General features: G+C 36.9%; 1 protein-coding gene across 6 annotated transcripts in view; it reads left to right on the top strand.

Annotated features, from left to right (window-relative positions):
* ANKRD28 (ankyrin repeat domain 28) overlaps nucleotides 1-17,544 on the top strand; it is a 180,851-nt gene that overhangs the window by 110,480 nt on the left and 52,827 nt on the right. For 5 of the 6 annotated variants that reach the window (XR_016512417.1, XM_090284361.1, XM_090284362.1 and 2 more), the window contains 2 exons: nucleotides 9,904-9,974; nucleotides 16,542-16,742. Coding sequence is in view for 5 of the 6 variants with exons in the window: in XM_090284361.1 (XP_090140487.1) it covers nucleotides 9,904-9,974; nucleotides 16,542-16,742 (272 nt within the window). In the remaining variant the exon portion in view is untranslated. The remainder of the gene's footprint in view (nucleotides 1-9,903; nucleotides 9,975-16,541; nucleotides 16,743-17,544) is intronic. The other variant, XM_090284364.1, reaches the window with a different exon arrangement.

Raw genomic sequence — 17,544 nt, 5'->3', positions numbered from 1 at the left:
ATTTCACTTATATTTTCCATTAAATTATTGAACATTTAATTTCTGTGTGTTTTTCTATCAGTACATTTTTCTGCGTGTTTTTCTACTAAATTAGATCTCTTATCTGTTTTTATCAGTTTTTCTGATTGTAATTTTGTCATTTCAATTAGTTCTAGGTTATTTCCTTATACCTATCATTCCATTCAGTAAATATTTAAGGAGCATGTCTGTGTTTTTGGCACTATTCTACGTACCATGGGTAGAGCAATGAATGGAATAGATGAAGTCCCAGCCTTCAAAGTGTATATGTTTTAATGGGGAAGAAGTAACAAGTTATATACTTTGTCTTACAGTGGTAATTGCTATGACAAAATTAATATAGTATGTTGGGTGGGGTCAGTTGCTATTTCATACTGTGTTACCAGGAAAGGATTTATGATAATTTGACATTTGAGAAGATAACTGAAGAAAATAAGGAAGCAAGCCTCAGATATTTGGAGGAAATTGAGAGAACAGCAAGAACAAATGCCATGAAGTGGTAGCATGTTTGGAGATAGGTCAGAGGAACAGTAGGAGAGAAAGCAAAGAAGTGGGAAGGTTCCAGATCATGTGTGACTTTGTAGACTGTGGTAAAGACTTGCTTTGGCCCTTAAAGTGACATTAAAAACAATGGAGAGTTTTTATTGGAGTCACATGGTTTTTAAACATTTACTCTGACTGTGGCTACATATTCTTGACCATGTTCTAATCCTTTGAGTGCCAACGTCGCTGTGAGCGATGCTGACAAATTTTCCCAAAAGTGCCACCATCGCTCCCAGCGTTTCTTTTTTCGATGGCTATAAACGTAAATAACAATGGAATAATTCGTATTTTATGTTTTGTTCCCCTTTTTTGTACCTCAGGTTACATATTAATACAACTTTTTCTCGTGTTGATCCAAATTTCAAATTTTTATACTTGTTCAAATACTGACATTAATTCTGTTATAATTTTTACTTACATTTTAAACAGTCCTTTTAATTTCATTTATCTTTGCAATAATCATCAAAACTGTATGTAGTGTGCATAATAAGGAAGTTTTTGCTAATGACATTTTCATTGCTTCAAGATAATAGCGTTAGCATTTTGTTTATAAACTGTTTTTCACTATTGATATCTATATATGTCTCTAGTGTGAATGCCGTTTGTGTTCACTTTTTTTTGTACGTTATGATTTTTTTTTCAAAAATTTATGCAATATTTGGCATACTTCTTGCTTGTTTTCCATGTTGCTATGTGTTTTTTTCAAATTATAATCATAGGTTTTATATTTTGCCATATATTATACTGCATGGGCAACAGCAGACCCTCCGTATCACCCTGCCCAGGCTCTGTAGCTTCAGCTTCACTGGAGAGGACACTCCAGCGTCATCACAAGATGTCGATTCAACACGGGAGGAGACAGATACCGTGTCACTCCCGAGTCGGACTGCACAACCATTCTCGGCGGTGCAGATAGACTCTTAAGAAGCTACACCATCGTCTCTCGAGACAGACGGCTGCCGACGATTATACTTCAAAAACCATATTGAAGGAAAGAATTTATTTTTTCTAAAATAATTGTTATAATAAAATAATTTTAATGCAATTTTTTTTTGCTGATTTGTGTCAAAGAACACTGCTTACAAAAGAAGAGTGTATTGACTTTGTCGTGAAATTTTCAGCAAATTATGAATAATGTTTTTGTAAACATTTTTCATAAACTCTACATTTCTCAGAAAAAATAGCCTGGCATTTCTCACACAAATTTTAGCAATTACGCATGGCACTCAAAGGGCTAAGTTCTGTTTATTCTTTTTCTGTTGTTTGTAGACTTTTATTTGTAATTGTTTTATTTTTATTTTTCTTTCCTGACCTCTGCCAGTTCTCAACTCTTTACATTGTCTTACCTCTTTCTTGGAACTCTTCTTTGAGGTTTCTCCTCAGAGCTTAGTTTCTCTGAAGTTGTGCATAGTGTAGTTTACAAGTTCATTCTCCCCTTTCCCAGGATAATTTCTTTTAAATATACCTATTAACTGTATTTTGTTCAGTTTACTTTTCTCCCTTTAGCCCTGGCTGGTTTGGCTCAGTGGATTGAGCGTCGGCCTGCGAGCTAAGTGTCGCTGGTTCGATCTTCCAGTCAGGGCACATCAGAGAAGGAAAACTCTGACTCCAAAAAACCTCCGCTGCCTTGCGGCATACCTCTTCAGGGGAAAGGCTAAGGGAGTAAACCCCAACAGAAAATCCGGAGCCGGAGTCCCTAAGGCGGTTTGACGTTGTAGTCAACACCGGCAACTCCTGCGGCGCACCTGAAGCCAAGCTGTATTGACTCCGTCTTTCCCTTGGATCCTTCAGCTGCGAAGAGAGGGGGGGGTCTGCTGCATGGGCAACAGCAGACCCTCCATATCACCCTGCCCAGGCTCTGTAGCTTCAGCTTCACTGGAGAGGACACTCCAGCGCTGGTCATCGCAAGATGTCGATTCAACACGGGAGGAGACAGATACCGCGTCACTCCCGAGTCGGACTGCACAACCATTCTCGGCGGTGCAGATAGACTCTTAAGAAGCTACACCATCGTCTCTCGAGACGGACGGCTGCCGACGACGACGACGACGACTTTTCTCCCTTATATTTTTTGTTTTAGTCCTATGATGGATACTTTAAGATTCTTGCATATCTTTGAGGAATATACTTCTCTCCAGACAGCTTTTTACTAAAGAATAGAGTAGGGAGGGGCAAAAAGTGAGCATAAGTTAGCTCTCAAGCCAAATGTGTTTTCTCTCAATCCTAACAGTGGATTCTCTTTCTTTAGTTCTTGATGTACTTAGGATAATAGAGGTGACTTGGGAGCTCCTTAGATCACAGGTTCTTAGGTAGTGATCTCCTGGTGATTGGTTTTTACCATCCATCTTCAACTGGGTCAAAAATAATAAAGATGTCTGGTTGGTCCCTCCAGCACTGCCCTGCCTTGCTCTTCTGTGTTATACAGTTTTGTAGGTGGCATCTCTTTGAATAATCCACCCAGTTCATTTAAAAGATTGCTTTGTAAGGATTCTAGGACATAGCAGAGAAAAAGGGACAGATGGACACACACACAAACATACTTTTTTAGGAGACTCAGTAGTCTTTCCAAGATCTGAAGCTTCACTTTCCTCCCTCATTTGGTAGGAATTCTTGATAGTTGGTTTGTGGTCGTAACTGTTTCCTTGCATTGAAGATGTTATTTCTTCACATCCTCTTTTATATTTTGTTGAGGTTTTTTTTTTTTTTTTTTTTTTTTTAACCTAAAGTTCAGAACTAAATTCATTATGATGCAACTCTGAGATTTGTGGATAAAGGGTATCATTTTTGACATGTTAGATGTAATCAAACCAGTGAATCCTTCCATAAAATTTATAGTAACACTAGAGTCTATTAGAATTAATTTCACAATTATCATTGAATGTAGTGAAATAAGAGGAAATGATTGCTTACTTAGTATATATCTCAAATACCATGCTAAATTTAGCCTTTTTTATATCTCTCATTTTGTCCTCTTAACTATAAGGAAACTAAAATTTAGAGATTTACATCTAAAAATTGTACTGCTGATTAAAGCTAGAGCCAGCATTCAGATCCAGGCAATCTGACTACAGAGTCCATATTCTTAACTCTTTTGTAATCTGAACAGCTCTTCCTCCTCTCTGCACTTTACTCTCTCCCTCTACACTGCACCTCCCTCCACCCCCAGCATTTAGTGAAGTTTGTGTAGGCAGTGACTTTCATTGAAGAGCTCTGTTTTAAAGACTTAAATTTTTGGCCACCTAAGTGTAGATACTTTCATGAGAACTATTTATTTACTACTTGTACAGGCATACCTCAGAAATAATGTGGGCTGGGTTCCAGACCACAATAAAGCAAGTATCATAGCAAAGCGAGTCATAATCTTTTTGATGGTAGAAGATCTTCCTATTTGAAAAAAGAGGTAACACTTGTGAAGCACAATAAATCAAACACAATAAGATGAGGTATGCCTGTATAGGTTTAGCAGTACTTCAGACTGTTCCTATCACATATTATTAGGTGTGTAAATAACTGTATTGTATAAGGCATTAACCACAAAGTCACTTGACTGGCCTTTATAGAAAATGTAGTCCTTGATTAGGAAATACAAACATTATGTTTTTGGTTTTAGGAATTAGACCTAAAGTATGTGACCCTTGAAAGCCTACAAGGCTGGTGCTTTAGTTCGCTAGGGCTGCCACAACAAAGTACCACAAGAAATTTATTTTTTCAGTTTTGGGGCCTAGAAGTTCAAGATCAAGGTGTTGACAGGGTTGGTTTCTTCTGAAGGTTGTGAGGGAAGAATCTATTCTAGGCTTTTCTCCTTGGCTTATAGATGACCACCTTCTGCTTATGTCTTCCATTTGTACAAGTCTGTTCAAATATCTTCTGCTTATAAGGATACCAGTCATATTGCATTGGGACCCATCTAATGAACTCATTTTAACTAATTACCCCTGTGTGGACCCTACTTGCAAATAAGGTGACATTCTGAGGTGCAGGGGTTAGGACTTTAACATAGGAATTGGGATAAGGTGGGTACAGTTGAACCCACAATATCTGGTGTCCCATTAACTCCCTCTTAAATGATGAAATGCAGCAACTGTTGTCCCCACCACACACACACACTAAAGTGGAAAAACAGAAATGTAATTGCCTTTTCTTCATTCTGCTTCCAACCTGAAAACAGAATCTGAAGCTTTTGCCGCTGCTTTTGGTACGCAGCCAAAGGAAAGCATTATTTCCAGCTTGGGAAGAGAAGTGAAAGTACCTGACTCCTGGCCCTGGTTACTGGCTTGGACTGTTCTCCTCTGTGGCTTAGGAGCAGAGAGAACTATTCTCTGCAACTAGGAGCTTTAGAAAATTATTTAGTGGGACTATTTATAATTATTATAAACATATATGAAAAACAGAAATAACTAATAGTATCACTCTCAAGTACTTAGCCTAGATCAGAGGATGACAGACTTTTTATGCAAAGGACCTCACAGACACATTGGTAACTACTCAGCTTTGTTGATATGAAAGCTATGAATTTAGCACTTAAATGAGTAGGTGTGGCCCGGTAGCAGTAAAACCTTATTTACACAATGGGTAGCTAGCAGTTTATGGGCTGTAATTTGAGGACCCTTGGCATAGATTATAAAGATACTACCTCAGCTGTTTAATGTTAAAGTAAGGCAAGGCATTTCTAATAAGTATGAAATAATTTATTCTGAGTGTTTCAAAATAGGATAGAATGCTATCATTAGAAATGGATCTTAGAGATCATGTAGCACAACCTTGATTTTACTGGTAACTGAGGTTCCCAAAATCAAAGAATTCGCAGGTGTTAGTGACTGATTAGATTAGGGGGAAAGCAGATGGATCAGTTATCTTGCAGATTGAGACCTAGAGTCAAATGGGATATTCTGATATGAGTGACTGACTCTTAGAATTCATTCACTTTGCAGAAACAGGAGCTCCCAGTGTTGTTTCAGCCTGAAGCCCAGCCTCCCTCACCCCCTCCCTGCCTCATACAACACACGCACACACGCGCACCCGCACACACATAGGAGGCAGGGGTTGTGAAGCTCTAGGCTATGGGTAACAGCCCCAGGCCCCACACCCTCTTGGTTACAGAGCCATTATTAGATCACAGACCCCACTCCTGGGCTCCCTCCACTAAACCCTGCCTGTCTTCTCACATGTCCAAACCTCTCATCAACTGCATTGCTGTCTAGAGCCCAGAATAGACTAATGTAAGTAAATGAGGGTGTTTTTTTTACTACTTTTTGGTTTATCTCCAAATGAGCTAGATGTTTATCTCTAATTCTGGAAATCTTAATCTTAAAGAACATTTTTCTCTAAAAATCTGTCATTTCCGAGTGTATTTTTATATGTATGAATTATTAAATGAAAAGATTGGGTGAGAGGAAGCTATTTGTTTGGATTTTTCTATATACTCTTAACTCAGGGGTCCCCAAGCCCCAGGCCACAGACCTCTACCTATCTGGCCTTTTAGGAACTGGGCGCACAGCAGGAGGTGAGCGGTGGAGGAGTGAGCAAAGTTCCATCTGTAGATGCACCTGCTCCCCATCGCTGACAGTACCGGCTGAGCTCCACCTCCTGTCAGATCAGTGGTGGCATTACATTCTCATAGGAGCCCGAACCCTACTGTGAACTGCACATGCGAGGGATCAAGGTTGCCCACTCCTTATGAGAATCGAATGCCTGATGATCAGACGCAGAGCTGAGGCGGTGATGCTAGTGCTGGGGAGCGGCTGCAAATACAGATTATCACTGGCAGGGGGGTGTGACTGCACAGAGACCATAATAAATCACTGCTTGCAGGCTCATATCAAAACCCTGTGGTGAGTGGCAAGTGACAATCAAGCTGCATCTGGTGGCAGGCTGTAAAGCCATGCCCCCACCCTGCCATCCCCCCGGCAGTGGTAATTGTCTTCCACAAAACCAGTCCCTGGTACCAAACAGGTTGAGGACCAGTGCTCTAACTGGTGTCATGGATACAGTGTATTTGAGTGACCCTGTAGTAGATTTTTGCTTGTTTTCTTTTGCTTTTAACATATCAGAAATCGAATCCTATCTACTCTGGAAAAGTGAATCTAAATTCAAATCTTTGAGGTGGCATAGACTTTGGCTGCACATCTTAAGGGGTTGCTCAGTTGAAATACATGAATTTGTGGGAGGAGAGTCTAATATGGATAGTATGTGATTTTATACAATTGGGCATAACCATTTGGGATTAATGTGGTGAGCTATCATTTAAGAGGTAATTTGTAAATGCTGGTTTGCAATAGTCATCAATGACATCTTTAAATTGCTGTCTATATTGTCTTCAGTTTCTCAGCAGTGCTTGCTCCTTTTGCAGGGCCTCCCATTAACCTAACCTCAGCACTTGGGATGGGACTGCAGTTTTACATTTTTCAGTTTTAGTAACTAGAAATAGTAAATAAATTCGTCGTGGAGTGACTTAAGGTTATCCTTATAAACCACAAATATTATACTCTGCCATGTATATAAACTGTGTGATGATACCACCAGAGCTGTTAATTTGGTTTTATTTCTGTCTATGAAGACTGTTTTGTGTTTTAAGTAGATAGGATTTATTTATTTATTTATTTTTTCCCCTCCATCTTTAGTGCTAGCCTTTGTGGCTAGTTTGCAGTTGTTGGTTAATCTTACTCTGGAAATGTCTTTTCCATTACTGGCTAACTTTGCAGTTTATTTTTGTGTTGTAGTTTGCTTATTTGTATGTTGCTAATTTTGGAGCTTTCTTGTTACCTTTCAGAGTTCACGTGAGATGAGCTCTGAGAGCCTGGGCAGCCGAGGCATGCTGCCATGTTTGTTGCCTTTTCGCCATCTTTCACTTCCTAGACGGCTGCTGCTCTTATAATATATGATGTTATGCTATAGTGTTCTGTTAATATGTAAAGCATATACTAATTACCAGCATGCACAGGGGAGATAATTTGTTCTATTGGTGCCCTTAGAGGTAGCCCAACCATTTCTCACGGACTTGACCTTTAATGCCCAAGGAATTAAAGCATTTGATTGATGCTATTAGAAGAAACACATGACTTTAAGAAAATATATCTCTTCTGAGAAAGATTATGATCATGTGTAAAATTCCATTGTGCTGATATTTCTGCAGATAAGTATCTTTAGAATCTAAAATGAACAAGCCCATTTTTAAAAATGTAATTGTCTATTAGTAGCAGGTAGTGGTATCATTAGTATATTCTTTGTTGTAGTCACTCATGTTTTTTTATACATTAAAAATTAAGAGAAAGTAAAACTAATTAATTATTATAACTTAAAATGGCAAAATGAAGCCAGCAGGAAATTTTGCTTTGGGCTGCCAAATGTGCCATGAAAATAAGATTTTCTTCCTTCAATTGTATATCTCATAACTCATAACCAAAAGAAAGACTGCTTTACCTTTGCTTTCTTCCTAGTTATTTTCCAGTCTTTTTCTTTGCACGTGAAGCCAAATTCTTGGAATTTTTTATTCCCTCTGAAATAAAGTTCACTTTTTGAATAGGTTGTATTTCAACACTGTATAAAGTGAAGTTGCTTTTTTACCCAAGTCCCTCATCAGATCACCTAATTCTCATTACATCCCACCACCAACACAATCACATAGGCAACCACTGTTATTAATGTCTTGGCGTTCCCGCCGGGTTTCTTTATACATACAAAGCAGATATGGATATAGACATGATCTCTTTTTCTATGTAAGAATTACAAATATTATTCATACAGTTTTCACTGCTTTTTTCGCTTTTTCTTTCACACATCTTTATCAGTACACAGATCCTCCTCATTTTTTGTGGCAACCACATTCTACTTTGTTAGTTAATACCTTGAATCGGTCTTAATAATGACCCTTCCCATTTGTTGGAACCCCACTATAAGGCCTCATTCTTCTTTCCCTTTGTCTGTCTTGGATACTTGTCTCCTCTCGGTGTCTGTGTCACTAACCTTTAGGCTTTAATGCCAAGACTTGCCCTTTTACCGTGCACAGAAGTGTAAAACTATAGAAAGAGTTATACGGATAGAGAACCGTTAACTTTCCAAGCAGATAGATGGAGAGCAAAGGAGCCTACGTTCTATATCGCTTCTTCACTGTTTGTAGGGCTCCAGCCTTCTAAATCATAAACATTTCAAATATTTGTACTGTCAACATTCTATCTCTTACCCAAAATAGATGCTGATCTTATTGTGGTCAGGCGGATACCAGTAGATAGTTGTTCAAATGTTTATTACATAAATACGTGTACCACTCTCTCTGGCTGGTTCTTTATTTTGCTGACTCTTTCTCCCAAAGCCTAATGAGCAATTTTGAAAGTGCTCAGATTGGTTATTGATTCTTTCAGGTTCTCACTGTCACTGCCCACAGAGGGTTCAGCTACACAAAATTTCAACTGCTGCATTTGTGGACGATTTCCTACACCTGCATCGTTTCATTTTCTCTTAATATTCAAGACTTGTAAATCTACCTCTAATATATCTGTGCTATGTGTACTAGGTACATTTATTGGATATTAATCTTTGTAACATAATATTAGGAGATCTGTTTCATAGACAAAGAAACTTAGGTTCAGAAGGATCAAACACCTCGTTAGGGACAGGTAGCTTAGTGGATATCCCCACCCCCTCAGATTATGTAATGCACTTTTTGTCTTACTAAATGTATTTCCATTCAATTGATAATTTTTGTCTCTTGACAATTATTTTTAAAGAGCTGTTCATAGTTGATTATTATTTTTTTAATTATTACTTCTTTAAAACTTTAGGTATAACCTGGGAAGACCTGTAGGTTAGTTCATTGCTTTCTCAATTTTTTTCCTAAGTCTATAGCTATTGTATCCATTTTAAACAATAACTTTATAGTACTGATGCATTTTTAATTGTCACTGGAAAACTATTTTGATATTATATTACTTTATAACATGATGCATTCATTAGTAAAGAAATATAATGAAAACTTCCTAGTAGTCTACATTTTATATTGAGTATTCTTATTTATTTATTTATGTAAGTATTTGAAATTTTAACATGCATTCTAAAGTGGGGTCTGATTTTTTACTTTCGATATGCTCTGTATAAAGGTGGCTTTTCTAGCCTACATGATCTTTTTTAATAAAAACAAGCTAATACCTTATTGGATAATTATATCAATTAAAAAGGATACTTTTGGTTTATAATTTAAGGGTAATTTATTAGAATAAAGTATAAAAATGAAGTACTACTTTTTCGATTGTTATTTATCCAATCTGGACTATATATAACTATTTTAGGAGATTTACATAAAATATTTTATGCAAAATATTTCAATTTATTTTTTTCTTCTTGTTGCAGGAGCTAGAGTTAATGCCAAAGACAGCAAATGGTTGACACCTTTACACAGAGCAGTTGCATCTTGTAGTGAGGTATGAAATTTCTCTTAGTACATATATTGTATATAAAAAACATTACATAGGCTTGCCTATGAGCTCATATTTAAATTTTGTATTTTCGAAAGAAGGAAAAGGAACTGAAATGGAGAGTCTGAAGTAGTGGAGAGTAGAAAACATACTTCCTGTAAGAGAGGAATTATTTTTCTCTTATAAAATCTTCCTCAAATATTTTCTCTAATGGTTAACAATAATGTAATAGACGTGTTGCAAAGGTTCTACTGACTATGGTCAAGTAGTCTCAGCAGTGTGTAATGATTATTGAAATATTGCTTAGGTAAACACTGGAATTAGTTTCAAAACATTACTTGATCTCACATTTTACCAATTCTAAGTATGTAACCTGAAAATGTGTTTGGTGTCTTATGAGGAAGAATAGTTCCTGCTTATTTACAGTCTTATATATTGCTTGCTTTTCCAGATAACTGACATTTTTGGAGAACATTCTTTTTATATTTTTCATATCCTCTAGTCATCATGACATCCTTGTAGGATAGATATTTTGAGGAAACTAAGTAATGACTTACCAGGAAACCACTCAGCTCTTGAGTAGCAGAAATGGGACAAAGCTTGGACACTCTTGTTTCCTGTCATTTTATCCCTCTCTAAAATGTATTGGGTGCTTTGAAAAATCCCATTGTGCCCAAGGCACCCCTTTTACCTATCTTACGATAATTGATGTTTATTAAAAATTTTTTTAAATAATTCAAAATATAAGTGTGATTATATAAATTAATGTTAACCCAATGTTTCTTTAGTTATTAAAATTGTGAGAGCTAAGGAAATGTTGCTACTGCTCCTTCTCATCATGGGATAAGGAAAGGAAACTAGTGCCTCAGGAGGATGTTTCTTCAAGAGAAACTTGGGAACTCCTGCCTCTTCATTCTTCCTTGTATTCCTCCCTGTGAACCACATCATGAACCTAGAACAAAAGTTGGGCAAGTGAAGAGAAGTAGGGGGACAGTGCCTGGGAGTGAATGATTACAAGCCCTGCACTGTGACAGAGGCAGTCTGTTAGCCATAGCCTCCTAGTTGGGAGGAAGAGGGAGGGAACAATGTGTGCACTTGAGAACACATTGTAACTTGGATCTCGGCCCTTGGTGTGCTGGAGCTGATGAACTGTGGAATTTGGGTTTGGAGACACTGGCTTCAGATATATCTTGTCACTTTATAGCTGTGTGATCTAGGACAAATCTGAGGACTATCATGAAAACTAAGATATATTGACTAAAATACTTTAAACTGAAATTTCATGGTAATGTTACTCAGTTTGTGGTTAGCTCTCTTGTAAGGATATTTCTTTAAATAAAGTCCAGCTGTCTCAGTGGGTTGGAGCATTGTCCTGTACACCCAAAGGTTCCGGGTTCAGTTTCCAGTCAGGGCATATACCTATGTTGCATGTTTAATCCCCGGTGGGGCGCATACAGGAGGGAACTGATCAATGTCTCTCTCTCTCTCTCCCCCACTCTGCCTCTCTCCCTCTCCGCCTCTCTCTCTCTCCCCTTCTCCTCTTCTACCCACCTCTCCCTCCTTCTCTAAAATCAGTAAACTTATTCTTGGGTGAGAATTTTTAAAAAATAAAGGCAGTTAAGGAAAAAATAAACATTACCATCATTGCAGTCTATTAATAAGATAAGCCATACCTATTCACTTCTTGGTATGACTCTTGGGAATATGACTATTTAAATTAGTAGAGTTTTGTCCTGGCCTGGTGACTAGTTGGAGCATCATCCCATGCACCAAAAGTTTGTGGGTTCTGTTGCCAGTCAAGATGCATACAGGAAGCAACCAGTCAACCTCTCTCTCTGTCTCTTTCTCTCTACCCCCACCACTCACTCATCAATAAAAAAAATCCTCACGTGAGGATAGAAAATAACATTAGTGGAGTTTTGCCAAATTAAATAATCAGAAAGAACACTGTGTATTTCCAGAGATTGTAAAACCAAAAATTCTTAAAGATTTTCTTTAAATATTTTAATTAATGTCAGAGGAAGATTGCAGGTTCCACCCAGAAACTTGACTGACTGCTGATTTTTAAAAATTATGTATTGGATTGGCAAAAAAAAATCCATTTTTTATTTTCACCAATAACTATTGATTTGGATACTTTGAGTATGTCAGCTATCTCAGTGTCTCGATTTGATCGCTGTCAACTTCAACGGGTCTGCCCAACCTTGAAGCATCGTCCAGCGAGATATCTCCAGCATGAAACTTCGCAAACCACTTTTGACACATGCGATGAGTCACACACAGCACCTTCTCCATACACAACACAAATTTTTTTTTTTTTGCATTTCAGTTGCATTTCTTCTTTCCTTTCTTGAAATAAGAGAGCACAATAGGTTGAAAATGTTGCTTATTTTTTTCCGTGTTCAGTATTAAATGGCTACATAAAAATTCACCAATTTTGATAAGTTTTTTTATTTGCCCACTGATATGAAGCTGTCACAATACAACCTAACAAAATTGTTTCAAATGAAGTTAAAAGACAACTAAGCGCCACTAGAGACATCTTACAGGAAAAAAAAAACAAAACGTGTTTTTTGCCAACCCAAGTACTTAGCCTGAACTTAAGGAGAAGCTGTAGATAGGAAAGCAAGGACCCTACTAAGTTTTTTAAGCCTGCTTTTCAGCCTAAAAATTACCAGGCTGTATGGTATTTTTACTCTTCTGTAGGATTTTGGGAAACAGCTATAAAATGTGACCATTTCATAAAAAAGCAAAACTTCTGTAAACCCTGAGGGTCATTTTTCTTTTAAAAAAGAAAATCTCAAAATTGGGCAAAACTGCTAGGAAACCAGTCAAGATGATCAGTTTCACCAATATTATTTTAATTATTCACATTTCATTCTGAGAGCAAAGGAGAGCTTATACTTATTTCATTTAATAGAAAACATAACCACAGAGGGATATGTAAAAGGAAGAATTTTAGGTAGCTTTTAGTTTATGTTTTTGAGATACCATGAGAGATGTAAGCCCTACAGAAGATGATTAGAGCAACTTTATTTCCTTAATCTTCTTAAGGACACGTATAGCTAACACCATTGTGGATGCATAGTAGAGAAGTTAGTTTATTGTATACAGTGAATGCCTTAGGGCTGAACTCCCTCACTGAACCTGGGTTGGGAAAGACTGCTTCAGGTTCAATATCCCAAGCTCCTCAGCTCTCCTTTAGTGACATAGTTTCCACACACCTGGTCTTATTGGCCGGTAGCCTCAGCTTGTCTGTACAACTGATTGTGACTGCTATTCTTCACGTAGAGCATACAATTCAACTCTCTTAGTGTGGAGTATTCTTCTGAATAAATTGATTTCTGAGTATAAGGGCTTTTGTGTGTGTGGGTGCTTTTTGTTTGTGTGTTATAAGAAGCCACATCACACTGGTTCCTCTGGGGCATAGACATTTAATTTTTTAACCTAACTTCAGGAATTACATATTAGTGCTATCAAGATAACTGAGTTTAAATTATATTATCATGTGAGATATCAGCAGTTTGTCTAAACATTGTGTATATTTGCAAACTTGCATTTTTTATACCTGACTCCAATGGTAAAATTGCTTAAAAGGTAGAGCCAAAGACAGCTACTGCTGTAGAGACTATTCTAGATTGATACTCTTTGGATATAATTCTTTATTCAATAATCTTATTTAAATCGATGTCATAAGATATGTACTTAGCTAAGTTTTGTTTGTTTGTTTTTGTTTGTTTTAAGTCAAGGCACACACTTGGACAACACTAATGAAACCATGTATGTGTACACCCTTGATTATCCCTATATTACTTTCTAAATGTTTATAATGTGCTGATAATATGATCTAGAGTTTTACTAGGATATGATATCAGGCACAATTGGTTTGTAATTTTCAGAAATTCACCTGTTTTGTACCTCCACTCTTCAGAGATTCCTTTAGTTTTCTCTGAATTTTCAAAAATCACTGCTATTGTAATCTGACATGTATTATTCTAAGTAATAAATGGTGGTTGTATTAGTCAGCTTGGGCTGCCATAACAAAATGCCATAGACTGGGTGGCTTAAACACATTTTCTCAGTCTAGGGACTACAAGTCCCAGATCAAGGTCCAGCAGGGTCAGTTTCTGCTGAGGGCTCTCTCCCTGGCTTGCAGATTGCCACCTTTTCTGTGTCTTCACAGGGTGGAGAAAGATGGGGGCAGGGAAATCAATCTCTTCCTCTCTCCCTTCCTCCCTCTCTCCTTCCTTCTTAGCCGCCAGTCCTGTCAGGTTAGGGTCCCTCCCCTATGATCTCATTGGAGGTTAGGGTTTCAACATATAAATTATGAGGTGACACAATTCAGTCCTAAGCATTGGACCCAGGATTCAAACTTTGATCTTTCTTGATTCTAGGGTCTTAGTCATTGTGATTACAGCCTTCGTTAGGTGCCATCTTATTACCCTCACCTACCATAAACTGGATTGATTCTTGCCTTTCTGTGGGGGGAGAAAAAGAATAGTTTTGATTTTTCTGTTCTTGCTAATGGAGCATAAATATTCTCTAGACTTTTCAGAAGCTTTAATGTATGCATTATAAATTCCAGAATGGGAATGAGTAAGGCAAGGCTGGCATCTGCAGTATGCTGTAGTTTCCCAATTTATCCAACTATAACTTCTTCATTTTGTTTTATAATTATTTTCTCATAAATCTTTAACATGTCTACTAACACTTTCCCAGTATGGTATTAGTTTTATCCTCCAAGTTAATGTACAATATAAATATACCCTTAAAGATGAGGGTGTAGAATCCTGATACTGTTAGTACCTAGTTCTCCATAATTTTGAGAATACATAGGGAATATATATTCCTCTATCCTTTTTAAAATTAAAATATAATTTACAGTAAAATACACAGATTTTAAGTGTGCTTCCTTCAGTTTTGGCAAGTGTATACATACCCATGTCATCTTTTCCCCATTTTAAGATAAAGATTTCCATCCCTCCTGCAAGTTTCCTCATGTCCCTCCCTGTCCAGTTAGTCCTCCTGTCCCCAGAGGCAATCCACATTCTGCTTTCTGTCACTAGAGAGGAGCTTTGCCTTTCTAGAACTTTATAGAGATGGAATCATATCGTATGTGCTCTTGTGTCTTGACTTCTGTTCAACATCACATTCTTGAGATTCATTCATATTATTGTGTATATTAATGGTTCACTCCTTATATTGTTGAGTAGTATTTCATTATATGAATGTGCAGCAGTTTATTCATTTTTTTTATTGATGAACATTTGCATTTCTGGTCTTTGGCTCTTATGAATAAAGCTACTATAAATGTTCTTAGATGGGTCTTTTGAAATTTCTCTTGGGTAAATATATAACTGGAGCAGAATTGTGGGATCATAGGGTAGGTCTCTATATCTTTGATGAGCTGGCTGATTTCCGTAGCACATTGACTGATTACTGGACATCTATCCAGTCGTTCATCATCCCTTTTAAATACTTGTGCCGTTTCCCATATTTGAAACAGTTCTGATTACTTTAGATTTCAAAAGCTTAAAAAGCTACATGTGGATCACAGATAATAGTATTTTGTTTAGTCTTCCTTGCTACTTTGCATATTTATAGTTATTTTACACTGTTGAGCACTTAATGTACTTTATTTTTCTGTATAGCAGACTTAAGACAAGTGGTGGGCAGGTGGTATATTCTCTCTTTACAGCTAAGAAAATTGAGTGTTAATTTTACTAGACTTGAGATGATTCGATCAGATTCTGGTCCTTTTCATTTCATATGTAGTTTGTCATTCATTTTTCAAAGATAGGATTATCACTGTAAGGAGAAAATTATTTTTTTAGTTCTGATTATATTGCTTATGTTGGTGGCATACTTGATTTCTTATGAACTTACCATGAGATGTATTGTGAAGTTTTCTTTGTTCTTCTAGGAGGCAAATCCCTTTGAACAGTAAACTCTTAAATTGCTTTGTCAACATCAACTTTCCTGCCAAGATAGCATCAGAGCAAAGACTTTGTCTCTCTCTCTCTCTCTCTCTCTTTCTCTCTCTCTCTCTCTCTTTCTCTCTCTCTCTCTCTCTCTCTCTTTCCCCTTCTTTCTCTCTCTCTAAGGAACTAAATCCTATTGCTCTTTTTTTTTTTTGTAAAATATTAGCACACATAGTACCTTGGGACATAGTATGTTTTAAAGTTTTAAATATTTAATGGAAAAGCAATAAATCTCCTTAAAACTGTTGAAAGTACAAATTAATTTTATCTCACCATCTAGAAAAACAAGAGGTAATGATTATTTTTAAAGAATATTTGTTAATATTTCTTCCTGAACATTTCAATATATATTTGTTTTGCCTTTAATTGGAGTAGAGAAAATGGGAATGTTTTATCTTAATGCATCGTGTATGGATCTGAGTACTGCCTTTAGTTAAAAATATTTTGGTTTTTTGGGGTAAACTTCTACTTGTTTATAGCATTTTCTATCAGGACTGTTTTTATTTACCAAAGAAATTTTATTTCCTTCATATATATAAAGTTTCTAAAACTGTTAACTCATTGGTCTTTTATAACTTCTCATGTGTTTTAGGAAGCAGTTCAGATACTTTTGAAGCATTCTGCAGATGTTAATGCTCGAGACAAAAACTGGCAAACCCCTTTACATGTAGCTGCTGCTAATAAAGCCGTAAAGTGTGCTGAAGCTTTGGTACCTCTTCTGAGTAATGTAAACGTGTCTGATCGAGCAGGGAGAACGGCATTACATCATGCAGCTTTCAGTGGACATGGGGAGGTAGGTGGTATTCAGTTAGACCAGCGATTTTCATCTCATGACACAAATAGATAATTACATACTAAAATTCTGTGGCACTCCAAAAAATATATTTTTTGCTGATCCGACAAAAAAAAGGGGTGGTATAGTTTTGACTCATTCACAGTGGACAGCGATTGTTGTATTGGCTGTTGTCATTTTTTTATTCGACAGTCTAAGGGAAAAGAGGTCAGTGCCCCTGACTAAATGGTCAGGTATTGCATGTTTTAAAATTCTTGTGATACACGCATTGAAAATCGCTGAATTAGACAGTGATTCTTTCTCCCTATGTCCTGCCACTCACTCACGCCAATTATTAATGAACTTGTCTGTTGTAGCCATTCATTAGTTCATGATAAAAGCAAGCAGATATATATCTTGCTAATTTAGTCTAATTTTACTATGCAAGCCCTTAAACTTCTTTCATAATTTATAGCTTTACTCAAATTTAGAAATTAATTTATCAGATCCAACCCATGTACTACGTGGTTTTCATAGTCTACCTAGGAAGACAGAGAAGAACACTGCCAGCTGTAACACAATGTGAAGACTGTGTTCTGTCACTGTAAAAATAATCTAGAAAGACAGAGCAGTTTATTGTCCTCCCAGAAACAGTAGCAAAAGAAGGTGGAATTTAGAAGGCATTTTCTTACAGTTTATTATCAACATTTAGTAAAGAATTCTTTGCTGACAGAACATCAGAAGAAAACAATTAAAGAAAATAAGCATTTAATTATCTTGATAAGCATTATCTCATGTTAGGTGTTATCATAGCAAAGAGTAG

The sequence above is a fragment of the Furipterus horrens genome, unplaced genomic scaffold, assembly GCF_987537825.1.
Source record: "Furipterus horrens unplaced genomic scaffold, mFurHor1.1.pri manual_scaffold_7, whole genome shotgun sequence".
In the NCBI taxonomy this organism is placed as follows: Eukaryota; Metazoa; Chordata; class Mammalia; order Chiroptera; family Furipteridae; genus Furipterus; species Furipterus horrens.
Note: the sequence above shows the minus strand (reverse complement) of the source record. Positions and strands in the feature narration are given on the sequence as shown.